A 16,304-nucleotide genomic window follows, 5' to 3' on the forward strand; every position below is an offset into this window, starting at 1 on the left:
TTACTGCGATTTTGACCTCACAATGGAGGTCTATGGGTGCAGAACCGCTGCGGTTCAGGAAGAAGAATTGACATGCTCCTTCTTTTTTCCGGGAGCTATTCAGCGCGTCTTTTTTTTTACAATTTCCGGACCATGTGCACAGTGTGTCCTGTTTTCCATAGGGTACAGTGTACTGTACCCTGCATGGAAAACAGCTGCGGAACCGCAGCGGCAAAACCGCTGCGGTTCCGCGGTAAAAAACGCACTGTGTGAACATGGCCTTAGTCTTTCTTCGGAACATAGTCTATGTAGCAAACAAAGCAATGGACCCTCCTCTGCCTGTTCACAAGAGGAATTTCTGTATCTTACAGGGCTGGCATAGTGCATAAGATTTTTCGAAGTCTCCTGCAATGCCACAGCGTGAATTGATGGGCTGCCGATATAAGATCCACAGCATGCTAATTCATGCTGCAAAATCTAAGTGCAAAATTAATTAGCATGGAAACGGTGACATGGTTTTGTTTTGTGTTTTTTGTTGTAATGCAGAGCTTCACTTTAGAATTCCATTATGAGCCAAATGAGTTCTTCGCTAATGAAGTTTTGACAAAGACATACAAAATGAGATCAGAACCTGATGAGTCTGATCCATTTTCTTTCGATGGACCAGAAATCATGGGCTGTACAGGGTAAGTGACTTTAAACTGTTTTATGAACTGCCTTACACACATTAAATACAAGATTTTCATGAATTTTTTCTTTCTTTGCTCGTGTGAACTTTGCCTAACATTCATTAAGGTTTCATTGTATCCCATGCAGAGAGCACTAGCCAGTCTTGTCAATACTTCTGTTGCAAACTTTACAGAAGTGTCCAAAAGTGAATTTGTTTATATTTAATAAGGCTACTAGCTGGACATTTGTAGTTTTGCCTCAATATTCATTTAAAGTAACTGCATGGGATTCCTTTTTTAATTCAGGTGCCAGATTGACTGGAAAAAAGGCAAAAATGTTACTTTAAAAACAATAAAGAAGAAACAAAAACACAAGGGCCGTGGAACAGTAAGGACTGTCACGAAAACTGTTCCCAATGACTCATTTTTCAACTTTTTTTGTCCTCCTGAAGGTAAGCCAGTTTTATTACTGTCATTCTGACTGCAATTTACAAAAATCCTACATTTAAAATGTAATTTATGGGCTGCCTGAACATTGAAACAGAATCCTAGCAAGTTTATAGTTAACCTGTTATCATAAATCCATGTTTATTGGTAAGTGGTCTTGATCTGACCCAAGCTCAAGAGTCTCATGAGAATATAGGAGGCCACATTCCCAGAAGGAGACCTGTGGCCAGTGAGTGCATTGTGGTTCATACTTGGATTCCCCTAGATTTGACTGACGAACTGTATACCCAGCCAAGTGCACACATTCCATGTAGTCATGTGAGGGCCTGGTTTTGGGGTAATTGGGCTTCAGAAACTGCATGACTTTCCACAGAGGGAATGTGGCTGCTTATCTCCCTACAAAGCTATGTGCTTAGTTCATACTGCCAGCTTAGACAGATTCCTGGTAACATTTGCATGCTAGTTGAATCTGTATCTTTCACGCGGTGGTTTCTGACTGTTCTTGTAATTAAAATGTGCTGTTGGGGGATTTCACTTTTTTTTTTTTTTTGTGGATCTCATGTCAAGTTAGACTATGAAGGAAGGCTCCTTTCTTGCTTTCAAATGAATTCTCAAGACTGGTAAACTGAAAGGGCACATTACAGGGAGTTGTATTTTTAGAAAAATAAATCCTTCAGGAAGAAAGCAATGTCTGTGTTATTATAACCGCCTTTAAGACAATGTTTCTAAACTTTTTTTTTTTTTTTTTTCCTTCCTGCTCCTCTACACCCCCATTTAGTACCAGAAAATGGAGAACTGGTAAGTAATATGAACAGTAATTCTGCCTTAATTGACTCTAATAGATAAACAGGGAATCTGTCAGTAGGCTCAACCTTGTTGAGCCGTCTATATTAGCTTGTAGGTGAGGGATACCTTAATGGCTGTAATCTGATGTCTTATCCCAGAGAAATTCACACTTTTGTTATACACTCCCGTTCAAAAGTATAGGGTCACCAAGACAATTTTGTTTTCCATGAAAACGCATACTTTTTATTAATCAAATAAGTTGCCAAATTGATTTCAAATCTAGTCCAGACATTGACAAGGTTCGAAAGACTTTTATTTGAAATATTTTTCTCCTTCAAACTTTGCTTTCGTCAAAGAATGCTCCCTTCGCAGCAATTACAGCATTGCGTACACTTGGCATTCTAGCAGTTAATGTGCTGAGGTAATCTGGAGAAATTTCACCCCATGCTTCTAGAATCCCCTCCCACAAGTTGGTTTGGCTTGATTGGCACTTTTTGCGTATCATACGGTCAAGCTGTTCCCACAACAGCTCAATGGGGTTGAGATCTGGTGACTGCGCTGGCCACTCCATTACAGATGGAATACCAGCTGCTGGCTTCTTCCCTAAATGTTCTTGCATAATTTGGAGGTGTGCTTTGGGTCATTGTCCTGTTGTAGGATGAAATTGGCTCTAATCAAGCGCTGTCCACAGGGTATGGCATGGCGTTGCAAATGGAGTGATAGCCTTCCTTATTCAAAATCCCTTTTACAATTCTCCCACTTTACCAGCACCAAAGCAACCCCAGACCATCACATTACCTCCACCATGCTTGACAGATGGCGTCAGGCACTCTTCCAGCATCTTTTCAGTTGTTCTGAGTCTCACAAATGTTCTTCTGTGTGATCCAAACACCTCAAACTTGGATTCGTCTGTCCATAACACTTTTTTTCCAAACTTCCTCTGTCCAATGTCTGTTCTCTTGCCCATATTAATCTTTTCCTTTTTATTAGCGTCTCGGATATGGCTTTTTCTTTGCCACACTGCCCTGAAGGCCAGCATCCCGGAGTCGCCTCTTCACTGTAGATGTTGACACTGACGTTTTGCGTGTACTATTTAATTAAGCTGCCATTTAAGGACCTGTGAGGTGTTGATTTCTCAAACTACAGACAATAATAATCTTTATTTTTATATAGCGCTAACATATTGCACAGCGCTTTACAGATTGCACACATTATCATCGCTGTCCCCGATGGGGCTCACAATCTAAATTCCCGATCAGTAGGTCTTTGGAGTGTGGGAGGAAACCAGAGAACCCGGAAGAAACCCACGCAAACATGGGGAGAACATACAAACTCTTTGCAGATGTTGTCTTGTCGCTCAGTTGTGCAGCGTGGCCTCCCTCTTCTTTCTACTCTGGTTAGAGCCTGTTTGTGCTTCCTCTGAAGGGAGTAGTACACATCGTTGAAAGAAATCTTCAGTTTCTTGGCAATTTCACGCATGGAAGAGCCTTCATTTGTAAGAACAAAAATAGACTGTCAAGTTTAACATGAAAGGTTTTTTTTTTCTGGCCACTTTGAGCAAGATGAGAATCTGGAGCATTACATTTGTTGGTTCTATTAAACTCTCCAAGGTCAGGTTTATAGGTTCTCTAATCAGCCAAACTGTCTTCGGCTGTGCTAACATGCTTGCACAAGGGTATTCTAATGATCCATTAGCCTTCTTACAGTTAGCAAACACAAAGTACATAAGAACACTGGAGTGATGGTTGTTGGAAATGGGCCTCTATACACCTATGAAGATATTGCATTACAAACCAGACATTTGCAGCTAGAAGTCATTTACCACATTTAACAATGTATAGTGTATTTCTGAATTGACTAATGTTAGCTTCATTGGAAAAACACTGTTTTTCTTAGAAATTTCCTTATTTTTTAAAGTGACCCTTAACTTTTGAACGGTAGTGTATATAAATGGCCTTTCAGGTTCTATGGATTGGACACTGATCTCCCTGATCTGCCTTCAGAGCTTATTTTACATGAAGGGGGGAATTGCCAGTGTGAGACAAGTAACTAACACAGAACAGTAGAACTGAACATTTGTCTAAAACACTTTACCATCTGCAGCTCTGCTGTATTGCAGCAATATTGTAGCACTGTCTGCCTGTGAAATGGCAGCTGAGGAACCTGCAGATGTCTGGTATAATCACACACAGCTCTGCAGTGAGATCCAGAGCGGTAGTGCCTCCTTTCATATAAAATAAGCTTTGGTGGCAGATTCTCTAGCGGATCAGTGTCTATCCCATAACCTGGAACAGCTCATTTACATATAAAAAGCAAAATATGAATTTCTCTGGAATAAGACCTCAAATCTGCAGGGCCCTCGGCTTCCTTCCGCTCTGCCATGGCGGTCCTGGGATGGATGGTGGCTGCATAGGAAGCAATTTGTTTTGCACAATTCTGCTTAAGACCACTTCAGCAGGCCATCCTATCTCAGTGGAACAAGTCTATTTTCTCTCTGGATCGTCCAGTTCAGCTGTCCTCCCAAGTCAAACGATCTCACAGTTGGTGGCTTTCATCCCCCTCATCTTCCGAGGTCTGTCCTTCCTTCACGTTCACTGGCAGCAGAGGAATCTTCTCTGCCGCTCAAAAGCCTTGAGGGCCATTCTTCTGTCCCTCCGTCACTGGGAAAAGCTTCTTGGGGTTCAGGCAGACAATGCCATGGCGGTGGCATGTCAAGTCACCAGGGAGGAACTGGGTCCCTTGGCAATGGCCGATGTATCAAAGATTCTGCTCTGGGCAGAGGTGACGGTTCTGGTGATTATCTACAGTGCATATCCCCAGCGTGGACAATTGGGCCGCCAACTAGTGACTGTGCAAACAAAGTATAGGAGCGCCTTGCTTCACAGCAGTCCAAACAAATGCTCATTCCCACCTGATTGGTTTCAATCTCTGCCTATCTCTATCAAACCAGAGCTGTCATTTGGGGGGTGGAGATGGATGGAAAGCAACCAGGAAGGGAAGGCGTAGTTAAATGCTCGGCCACGCCATGATGCACGGAGTGCCTGTACAAGGTAGTGAACAATGATTCTGTGCGTAGTCTCTTCTTAATGCAGTGCTGAAGGATATTTATGTCTAACGTGTGTGTCGTCGTCCCCATCTCACTAGGATGATGATGCAGAAGCTATTCTTACGGCGGACTTTGAAATAGGACACTTCCTGCGTGAGCGTATAATTCCTCGATCTGTTCTTTACTTTACTGGAGAAGCTATTGAAGATGATGACGATGATGTAAGTTCGGTGTTTGACAGAATGGTTAAGCAGCTGTTTTCTACATGCTAATTCTAATGCCTGTTTCAGATTTTAAACATCTATTAAACTTTTTTTTTTTTTTTTTTCTTCTTATTCAGTATGATGAGGAAGGTGAAGAAGCGGATGATGAGGTAATTAATACACTTTTTACATGTGACTAAATGTTTCAGCAGTTAATGCCATTATATTGGATCATACTACAGTACTTCTACAGTACTTCTGTTTCATAAATTCCAAGGCACATCAATGTTGCTTTCCATCTTGGTTACGTCCCATGTCTTGACCTGTGACTGGAGATGAGCGAGTGTACTGGTTGCTTGGGTGACCTCCGAGTATTTGACTGTTCGGAGATTTAGTTTTCATCACTGCAGCTGAATTTCATCACTACAGCTACTAGCCAGGCTGAGTACATGTGGGGGTTGCTTGGTTGCTAGGGAATCCCCCACATGTAATCAAGCTGGCTAATAGCTGTAAATCATTCAGCTGCCGCAATGAAAACTAAATCTCCGAGCAGTCATAAATACTCGGTGGTCACCTGAGCGTGCTCTGGAAAAGCTGAGCAACGAGTACTCGCTCATCACTACCTGTGACCTTTGACTAATTTATGGGATCTTAAATTGAATGTATAGCGCCTATTTCCCTTCAGTATTGAGGCAGCTGCACTCAAGGCAGGACAGTTGCAAAGGCTGCTGTTGCCAGCAGGTATTTTGCGTGGACCCTGTTACTTGGACTGGTGGGCATGCAGCTGAGGTCTACTGTGACTGTTCACCCAGTAGCTTTGGCTGCATTCACATTCATTTTTATTGGACAGCACAGACAACCTGGTTTTCATTGCTGCTACTTGGATATCCGTTAAAAAGATGGATATTGAGATCTGTGAAACTCTGAGCATGTCACATATGGCGCTCTGCTCAAAATAGGACTTAGTAGGTATGTTCTTTCCAAATGTAAAAAATGTGGGCAGCACACTTCATACACATGTTTCCTCGCACATCTTAAAATTGGTGGTTAATTGAAGCTACTGTTCTTGCAGGAAGGAGAAGAGGAAGCAGATGAAGAAAATGACCCAGATTATGAACCTAAGGTGAGTGTTGGCTGTTTAAATGGGTGATTTTGGATACTCATGCCCTCCTCCACCCCTTTTCAAACCTTCACTTTCTTGTATGGCTTGTACTTGGTGCCCTGACTGCTCTAATGCAATTTATGTAAATTCTACAATATAGCATGCATTTGTTTAGACTAACATGCAGATGCCTGAGTTTTCGGTGACCCTTTCCACTTGTCTACCCATGACATTTTTCCTTACTAGGTTTAAATGGTGCCAGAATTCTTATCCTGGGTATGTAACTCTTGACACTGAGCATTAATGCACTAATGGTGTGTGCGTGTGGTTTTGGTTCATTAACTAACTGGCAAACTGCGTAGCTCCGTATTAAAAATAAACACCATTTAAAAAAAAAAAAAAAAACCCTAACCCACAACTTTGTGCTGGTCATCTGTGTTGTTTGCAGGGGTTACCTCGCATTATTGTAGCATTACAAAAAATATCGTATTGTAGAGCAGAATTCCTCTGTGCCAACTCCCCCCATGGTCTCCAAAAATAAGATTTAAATGGCTGCAGCTAGTCTAACATACCCTGTAAGCATGTGTTTTTCGGCAAAAGTGGCATCGCCTACGATGTCTCACCAATGGCTGTTGGAAACCTGACCAGTACGACTACACCTTTATCTTCAGTCATATTTCATGTCATGAGTGATTGTTGGATAATTGTTTAGTGATCTGCATTTGACCAGCCTTGTTGGGCTATGTGCACACGTTGTGGATTGGTGTGCGGATTTTTCTGCAGCGTTTTTGCAAAATCTGCAGGTAAACCGCATTGTGGATTTACTGCGGTTTTTGTGCGGATTCCACCTGCAGTTTTACACCTGCAGATTCCTATTGAGGAGCAGGTGTAAACCGCTGCGGAATCCACACACGTTTCCACGCTTTTTTTTTTTCACAGCATGTGCACTGCAGATTTTGTTTTCCATACATTTACATGGTACTGTACAACGCATGAAAAACAGCTGCAGATCTGCAGCGTCAAATCCACTGCGGATCCACAGCAAAATCCACAACGTGTGTACATAGCCTTATATAAGACTGATCATTTCCTGCTCAGTGAATGTCAGACTTATTGGTGTAGAACTGCCTCAACCAGCACTTTTCAGGGGGTGTGTGATGGTATACCAAAGGGTTGGGACCCCTAAATAACATTTCTTTATATTTTATTAGAAGCAAACTTCAATTTTGTCTACACTAGAGGGTTAATTGCTATAGAATATAAATGGTCCAGCACCTTACCTTGTTACTGACACACTTGTCCTGGAATGTTAGAGCCTTTGAGCATGTGCTGTAGGCGCTCCACCGCTGTGAGTCAGGTCTCCTAAGTCAGATCTGCCGCTGTTAATAGTACATTCTGACTTGCGCTACAAATATCGTGTGTAGCACAGACTATTGAATGATTGCAGCTTCAAGTCTCTTATGGGGACTATTGAAACAGTAAAAATAAAAGTGAAAAAAAAAAATAAAGTTCAATTTGTCGTCCTTTTATCCCATTCAGAATAAAACAAAACACATTTGGTATCGCTGCGTTCAGAAGTGTCCAATCAAAATATAAAGTAAATCCGATCAGTAAACAGCGTATGTGTAACCGGCCTGACAAGATGGCAGCTCTCTCAATTCTATAGTGTTTATCTTCCTCAACAAAACAAATACATTCCTAAATACTTTTAGCAAAGCATTTCTTCTAGTGCTGGTCTTCAGACAAACCTTTTTGAAGTTTTTATTAGTGATAAGTGAGTATACTCGTTGCTCGGGTGGTCTCCCGAGTATTTTTTAGTAATCGGAGATTTAGTTTTCCTTGCCTCAGCTGCATGATTCGCAGCTGCTAGACAGCTTGAATACATGTGGGGATTCCCTAGCAACCAGGCAACCCACACATATACTCAGGCTGGCTAGCAGCCGTAAATCATGCAGCTGAGGCAACGAAAACTAAATCTCCGAGCAGTTACAAATACTCAGACCACCCGAGCAACAAGTAAACTCACTCATCACTAGTGGTTATCCTACAACTAGATGACATTCGCAAGCTAAACATTTTACAGTTGGGGAAACTTGAAAACAGAAAATATTCTGCAGTCTAGATATGTACCCCCTTGTGATGTACCGGTCTCCAGTACCAGTGGTCACCCAGTCTGACTACTAAAATACTGTGGTACAATAACAGGAATGACTTAAGCAGCCATATGCAGACCAAGGCATTAGACAGCAATTCTGATTCTATTGTGCCATCAGTGAACACTAGGGGGTGCCATAAGTAACAGGATGTATGCATTGTCTACAAAGGAGCATGGCTGAATACGCAGCAAAATAAAATGTTAGTGTGTTTTCTGTAATTGTTCACACACAACTTTTAAAGCTACTTATAGTTGATTTACAGGGAAATATAACCTGGAAAATGTGTATCTGGATCTCGAGTGTCAACTCTTGACCTGGCTTTCATAGATTTGCTTCTTGATTTATGAAACCTGACAGTTGCTCCTCGGTATATGTTCACATGTCTAGAGTTTCATCCAGTGCTAATCTGTGAAAGTCTTCCAGGGCAGTGATGAGCATGTAAACTATGCTGGGAAGTTTGTGCTATGACAGATACTTTTTGTACAGAGGTGCACATTTAGGGTGTACGATATGTTAGGTGGCATTTTTATTATGACCTTGTATAAGAATGTGTATGCTTTCTTTTTCTCTTCACAGAAAGATCAAAACCCAGCTGAGTGCAAGCAGCAATGAAGTGGCATATATGTGGCCTTGAGGATTACCTGCACTGTAATAAGTTAAACAACTCTTAGTTACTTACAGCCTTATGTTTTGTATTCTTGGTAGAATAAAGTCAACAATTTTTGTTAAAAAAATATATAAAATTTAAACCTCTAAAAATCTGTCTAAATGGTAAGATCTTTGGACTTAGTATTAAGTGTACATTCCTGCCAAGTATGTAATAGGATGCTGAAATCCCTTAAAGCATGTTCTTCACTGCTTCATAGTCTTGGTTCTTGTGAAGTCTCTGCCATGTAGATCTCTGCAGTTCTGATAAATCACAGCTGCCATCAGACCAGTCTGTTTAGATAAAACTCCTAAGGAACCAAAGTATTTTCTCAGCCCAGTAGTTCAAACAGGTGTAAGTAGCTTGCAATAGCTGTGCCTTCATGACCTTGTTCTAGAATTGCAGTTCTTGCCTTGGAAATGGTACATTCAATAACTTATCCTTGATATCAATTTGCAATCCAACAATGTCCATTGATCATATCTGCTTGTTATGCTATGGGTTTTTGTATTGTGACTGTGATCTATAAACCAATCTGATGGGTAACATAACAAGGTTATGGTTTACCAATGGGGTGTGAATAAAACCTAGTATTTTCAGAAAGCTTTATCTTGTGTTGTATATTTTACATACATTCAATTGTTTGCCACGGTTTCCATACAGACTAATGTTGCTTCGAATCCTAGATGTGACTGTCTCCAGATGATTTTCTGTGCACTTTACACTTGATGGCAGTATATAAATTATTCTATCCAAAGGTGACATACATGAGTATATATTCTGTGCATTGGCATAAATTGGGAAAAGGCAATTTGCAAAGGGGTTTAACATATTGGAGCTGAGGTGTGGCCTAGCACCTCATGTGAGCGGACGGCTTCTTGGGCTCCTCCGCTGTGACCCTTCATTAATCTTGCTGTGTCCCTCCTGAGAGCTGGTAACGTTCTCTGCTGGTGGGGGAGGATATCGGAGGTAGGTCCCAACATGTGATGGTGCGGCAGCAGGATGCCAAGGCAGGAGTTGCGAGTCGGAGCCAAGATGGCGCCAAGGGCGTGGAGGCAGTGGAAAGGGCAGACGCTGCAAATGCTGCTTAAGCAGAGGATGGAAGTTGCTGCCAGGCTGGAGAAATATGCCTGGATGGACGGAGCAGAGAAACAGATGGCTGACGGAGTGGAAAAGACTGGAGAGAAAGTTAAAGAGCAAGGAGAAGGCTCAGAATGATACGGTGCAGGAGGGACAGAAGGAGGGAGAATGGCAGGACAAAGACGATGTGGCGCAAGAGACAGTGGAGGAGCCTGTAATAGGGGAGCCCACATTGCAGGACATATATGATTTGATTAGATCCTGCAAAACTGCAATAACTACCCTCACACAGAGTAGATGGTGTTAAAGAAGTGGCTAAAATAAAGGCAGACATGACTAAAGTTGATAGAGTGGGTGTGATGGAGGAAAGAGTAAGTGTGCTGGAGGATCAACTTTCTAAAATGCAGAAGTCTCATACTCGGTGTCTGCAAAAATGTGCTTCTCAGGCAAGTAAAAATGATGATCTGGAAAATCTATCAAGGAAGAATAATGTGAGACTTGTGGGTGTCCCTGAAAAGGCAGAAGGGACTGATCCTACAAAGTTTGAGGAATTGCTTAATAAGATCGGTGCTGATAACCTGTCAAAGTTATTTGCGGTGGAAAAGGCACACAAAGTTACTTTAAAACTCCCTCCCACCGGGGGTCCCCCTCCTCCCCGTACTATCCTTGCTAGGATCCTTAATTATAGAGACACACTATATTGAGGAGTGCTTGAGCGGCCGAGGACATGTGCATTAATGGTCAAAAGATCTCTATTTACCCTGATTACTCAGCTGAGGTGCAGAAGATGAGTTATGGATCGGTAAAGAGGCTGAGACCTGAATTTGATCTACTCCACTCTGTACGCGGCTTAGGGTTGTAGCCCTGGGAGCAGTTCATTTTTTTCCAACACCAGATGAAGCCACTAAATGGCTGGACTTAATAAGAAGCCCATAGCTGATAAGGAAAGAGGGAAGTGAGAAGATGGTGAAAATGGAGATTTTGTTGCCTTATAGAAGCCTCTGGATCCTGGTTTAATAGCGGATGTTGGACTACAGAGGGACTTATTGTAATATGTATTTGAGTTGGGGAGGTGTTGTAGTTGGATAGCAGTTTAAATACATTGTGGAAAGGTTAGCTAGAAGTTGGATTACCCACTCTCTGGTAAGTGAGGCGAAATATACCAACGGAATGGTTGTGTTAATGAATATTGGGGAGGGTTGGGGTTTATTGTTGTAAAGTCCTCAGTTGGAATATAAGAGGGCTGTCAGAGGGGATGTGAAGAACAGCGAATGGGGAATGTTAGAAAAGAGTCCAGATGTCATTTGTCTTCAAGAGATTCATCTACTGGGGGGGGGGGGGGGGGGGGGGGTAGTGATGAAGAGGTGGATTGGGGGGCATATCATTCTACATATTCATATGCTAGGGGGGTTTTGATAGGAGCATCCACACCCTTTGAAGAAATAGTCATGCAGATGGGGATGGTCAATATGTTTTGATAATTTGCAAAATCTATGGGCAGCCATTGTGTATTGTAGCTGTGTATATCCCACCCCCATATTCTGGGAAAGAAGGTTCAAGAGAGATTTGAATTATATAAATGGGGCATAGGATTACCATTGTTAATTGTCGGAGACTTCAATAATGAGTTAGATGAAGGGTGGGACAGGCACAAAGCCGAATGGGCAAGGGCACTTGAAAACTCCTCATTTGGGAACTATATGAAATAGTTGGGGATGGTGGATCTCTGGAGAGTGAGGAATGAAGATTGTTACTCATGGGTCTCGCCAGAATTGACTTTGCATTAGGTAATGATTAGTGATGAGCGAGTGTACTCGTTGCTCGGGTTTTACAGAGCACGCTCGAGTGACCTCCCGAGTATTTGACTGCTCAGATTGTTTTCCACGGGGCAGCTGAATGATTTACAGCTACTAGCCAGGCTGAGTACATGTGGGGGTTGCTAGGGAATCCCCACATGTAATTATGCAGGCTAGTAGCTGTAAATCATTCAGCTGCTGCCATGAAAACTAAATCTCCGAGCTGTCATAAATACTCGGTCACCCGAGCGTGCTCAGAAAAGCAAGAGTACTCGTTGCTCAGGTTATCACTAGTAATGATCTTATGACACACATGATCTGTGGGGTAGAATACCTCCCGGGATTGATTTCAGATCACAAGCCTATAGTTGTTAATTGGACGTGAAGGTGGGTGGAGGCTGCATCCGCTATGGCTTGAACATATTAATATGGACGCCATTAAGGCCATGTTCACACAGTGCGTTTATTACTGCGGAACCGCTGCGGCTCCGCAGCTGTTTTCTATGCAGGGTACAGTACACTGTACCCTATGGAAAACAGGAACCACTGTGCACATGATGCGGAAATCGGGGGAAAAAAAGCCGCGCTGAATAGCCGCGGTAAAAAAGAAGTACCATGTCACTTCTTTTTGCAAAACTGCAGCGGTTCTGCACCCATTGACCTCCATTGTGAGGTCAAACCCGCAGTAAAACCCGCAGATGAAAAATATATATCTGCGGGTTTTACTGCGGTTTGTGGTGCAGAACCGCTGCAGTGTGGCTGCCCCCTGTGCCCCAATCCCACCCCCCCCATGCTCCGACACCCCCAACCCCCCCCCCCCCCCGTGCCCTCATCTCCCCCCTTATACTTACCCGGCCTCCCGGTGTCCGTCCGTCCGTCCGTCTTCTCCCTGGGCGCCGCCATCTTGCAAAATGGCAGGCGCATGCCGAATCTGCCGGCAGATTCGTTCCAAAGTGCATTTTGATCACTGAGATATAACTCTCAGTGATCAAAATAAAAAAAATAGTAAATGACCCCCCCCCTTTGTCACCCCCATAGGTAGGGACAATAAAAAAATTAAGAATGTTTTCTTTTTTCCACTAAGGTTAGAATAGGGTTAGGGGTAGGGTTAGAGTATTTTCAGCCATTTTAACCCTAAAAAACTTCCTAGAAAACACACAGACTCTGCATAGAAAACTGCATCAAAAAACGCACCAAAAAAAGGACCTGCGTTTTCTGGCAAGAGCTGCGGTTTTTAGTCCTGAAAAAAAAGGAGGGAAATCAGGAACGTGTGAACATACCCTAAAAGGGAGGTTAAAGAATATTGGCCGTTTAATGAAGATAGTCTGGGATGCCATGCAAGCTTTTTGAGGGGCCTTCTTTTTAAGGAGATATGTAAATCCAAAACTAGGCTAGAAGATAGGGAAGTCATAAGACACTAGAAAAGGCAGAAAGGGACATGGTGTCAAACCAATCAGTGGAAAACCAATGTAGATTTAAGGGAGCCTAGGAAGCGGTCAATAAGATGTACAGGTCCTTCTCAAAAAATTAGCATATAGTGTTAATCAAGATCTAGCAGGTCATCGCTGGATCAAAAGGTTTATGACATCAGCAACTAGAATGAATCCTAGAAAACAGATCATAGTTCCTCCATGGGATCTCAATGTGGTGCTCCAAGGTCTTACAGGTCCACCTTTTGAACCTTTGTCTTCCTGTTCTCCACAAAATCTAGCTTATAAAACTGTTTTTGGTAGCCATAACTTCGGCTAGAAGAGTGGGTGAATTACAGGCCTTATCGATAAGAGAGCCTTATCTTCTAGTTAGAGAAGATTCAATAGCGCTTCATCTTGATCCTTGTCCCCTGATGGTTTGGGTACCAGGAATAATCGGGAATAATGTCCTAGCCCCCATTCCAGATTGTGGAACTGGGGAGATCACGTTTGATTTCATAAGATCTCTGAGACCTAATGTCAACAAATTGTGATCTTTTTTACCGTTGGAAGGGTAGTAGTTTTTAGACCCTGAGGGGGGGAGGAAATTAACTCTATCAATAGGCCCTCCTTGATAACATTGAGAACCCAGTGGGAACTGGTGATATTCTCTCCCCCCACCGGGTCGGAGTCATTGCTTGTCCTGTTGGGATTGCTGCTTCTGTTGTGGGACAAAAATATTTTTCCCTCTACCTTTTGCGTAGCTCCATCTGCCGGTTTTGCCTTTACCTCTCGCTTGAGGGCTGAGACTGTGGGGCATGAAAAAAAAAAAAAACGTTTTCTAGGTTGTTTTTACTCCGGGAGCGCCTTTTTCTTGTCAGTAGCTTTGTCAAGAATGTCATCTAAGGCCGGACCGAAAACATATTCTCCCTTAGGCCGGTTTCACACATCAGTGGCTCCGGCACGTGAGGTGACAGCTTCCTCACGTACCGGAGACACTGACTCACGTAGACACATTGAAATCAATGTCCGTGTGCAAAACACGGAAACATGTCAGTGTTCGTGGGAGCGCACGGATTACACGGACCCATTAAAGTCAATGGGTCCGTGTAAAACACGTACTGCACATGGACGCTGTCCGTGTGCAGTCCGTGTGCCGTGCAGAAGACAGCACTACAGTAAGCGCTGTCCCCCCACATGGTGCTGAAGCCGCCATTCATGTCTTCTTTCCAGCAGCGTTCGTTCATCATCTTTCCCCCATCTCACGCGACCCCCCCCCCCCCCCAAAACGAACCTATCCATTACAGTAAACGGCTGCCCAGTCTCCCCAGTCCCACAAGCTCGCTGCCTCGGGGTAATCCTTGACGCTGATCTCTCCTTCAAACCACATATCCAAGCCCTTTCCACTTCCTGCCGACTTCAACTCAAAAATATTTCACGAATCCGTTCATTCCTCAACCATGAATCTGCAAAAACCCTAGTCCATGCCCTCATCTCTCGCCTTGACTACTGCAACCTCCTGCTCTGTGGCCTCCCCTCTAACACACTCTCGCACCCCTCCAACCTATTCTAAACTCTGCTGCCCGACTAATCCACCTGTCCCCCCGCTATTCCCCGACCTCTCCCCTCTGTCAATCCCTTCACTGGCTCCCCATTGCCCAGAGACTCCACTACAAAACCCTAACCATGACGTACAAAGCCATCCGCAACCTGTCTCCTCCATACATCTGTGACCTCGTCTCCCGGTACTTACCTACCCGCAACCTCCGATCCTCACAAGATCTCCTTCTCTACTCCCCTTATCTCCTCTTCCCACAATCGTATACAAGATTTCTCTTGCGTATCACCCCTACTCTGGAACCCTCTACCACAACACATCAGACTCTCGCCTACCATCGAAACCTTCAAAAAGAACCTGAAGACCCACCTCTTCCGACAAGCCTACAACCTGCAGTAACCACCAATCGACCAAACCACTGCATGACCATCTCTACCCTCACCTACTGTATTCTCACCCATCCCTTGTAGATTGTGAGCCTTTGCGGGCAGGGTCCTCATTCCTCCTGTACCAGTTATGACTTGTATTGTTCAACCCCTTCATGACCTTGCCGTTTTTTGCAATTCTGACCAGTGTCCCTTTATGAGGTAATAACTCAGGAACGCTTCAACGGATCCTAGCGGTTCTGAGATTGTTTTTTCGTGACATATTGGGCTTCATGTTAGTGGTAAATTTAGGTCAATAAATTCTGCGTTTATATGTGATAAAAACGGAAATTTGGCAAAAATTTTGAAAATTTTGCATTTTACACATTTTGAATTTTTATTCTGTTAAACCAGAGAGTTATGTGACACAAAATAGTTAATAAATAACATTTCCCACATGTATACTTTACATCAGCACAATTTTGGAAACAAAATTTTTTTTTGCTAGGAAGTTATAAGGGTTAAAATTTGACCAGCGATTTCTCATTTTTACAACGAAATTTACAAAACCATTTTTTTTAGGGACCACCTCACATTTGAAGTCAGTTTGAGGGGTCTATATGGCTGAAAATACCCAAAAGTGACACCATTCTAAAAACTGCACCCCTCAAGGTACTCAAAACCACATTCAAGAAGTTTATTAACCCTTCCATGTTGCTTCTGCTGCTGTGAAGCACCTGAAGGAAAAAATGAACATTTAACTCTTTAGTCACAAAAATTATCTTTTAGCAACAATTTTTTTATTTTCCCAATGGTAAAAGGAGAAACTGAACCACGAAAGTTGTTGTCCAATTTGTCCTGAGTACACTAATACCTCACATGTGGGGGTAAACCACTGTTTAGGCACATGGTAAGGCTCGGAAGGGAAGGAGCGCCATTTGACTTTTTGAATAGAAAATTATCTCCATCATTAGCGGACACCATGTCGCGTTTGGAGAGCCCCTGTGTGCCTAAACATTGGCGCTCCCCCACAAGTGACCCCATTTTGGAAATTAGACCCCCC

At 43.1% G+C, this 16,304-nt stretch overlaps 1 protein-coding gene across 5 annotated transcripts in view; it reads left to right on the forward strand.

The window, feature by feature from the left end:
* NAP1L1 (nucleosome assembly protein 1 like 1) overlaps positions 1-9,636 on the forward strand; it is a 58,996-nt gene extending 49,360 nt beyond the window's left edge. For 3 of the 5 annotated variants that reach the window (XM_069764565.1, XM_069764567.1, XM_069764566.1), the window contains exons 9-15: positions 526-665; positions 954-1,099; positions 1,873-1,892; positions 5,025-5,147; positions 5,267-5,299; positions 6,202-6,252; positions 8,964-9,636. In XM_069764565.1, the coding sequence (XP_069620666.1) occupies positions 526-665; positions 954-1,099; positions 1,873-1,892; positions 5,025-5,147; positions 5,267-5,299; positions 6,202-6,252; positions 8,964-8,999 (549 nt within the window). In that variant the 3' untranslated portion in view covers positions 9,000-9,636. Of the gene's footprint in view, positions 1-525; positions 666-953; positions 1,100-1,872; positions 1,893-5,024; positions 5,148-5,266; positions 5,300-6,201; positions 6,253-6,477; positions 6,508-8,963 lie in introns of all 5 variants that reach the window. The other 2 variants (XM_069764568.1, XM_069764569.1) reach the window with 1 other exon arrangement.
* The last annotated feature ends 6,668 nt before the right edge of the window (positions 9,637-16,304 follow it).

This window comes from Ranitomeya imitator, chromosome 4, assembly GCF_032444005.1.
Source record: "Ranitomeya imitator isolate aRanImi1 chromosome 4, aRanImi1.pri, whole genome shotgun sequence".
Taxonomy (NCBI): domain Eukaryota; kingdom Metazoa; phylum Chordata; class Amphibia; order Anura; family Dendrobatidae; genus Ranitomeya; species Ranitomeya imitator.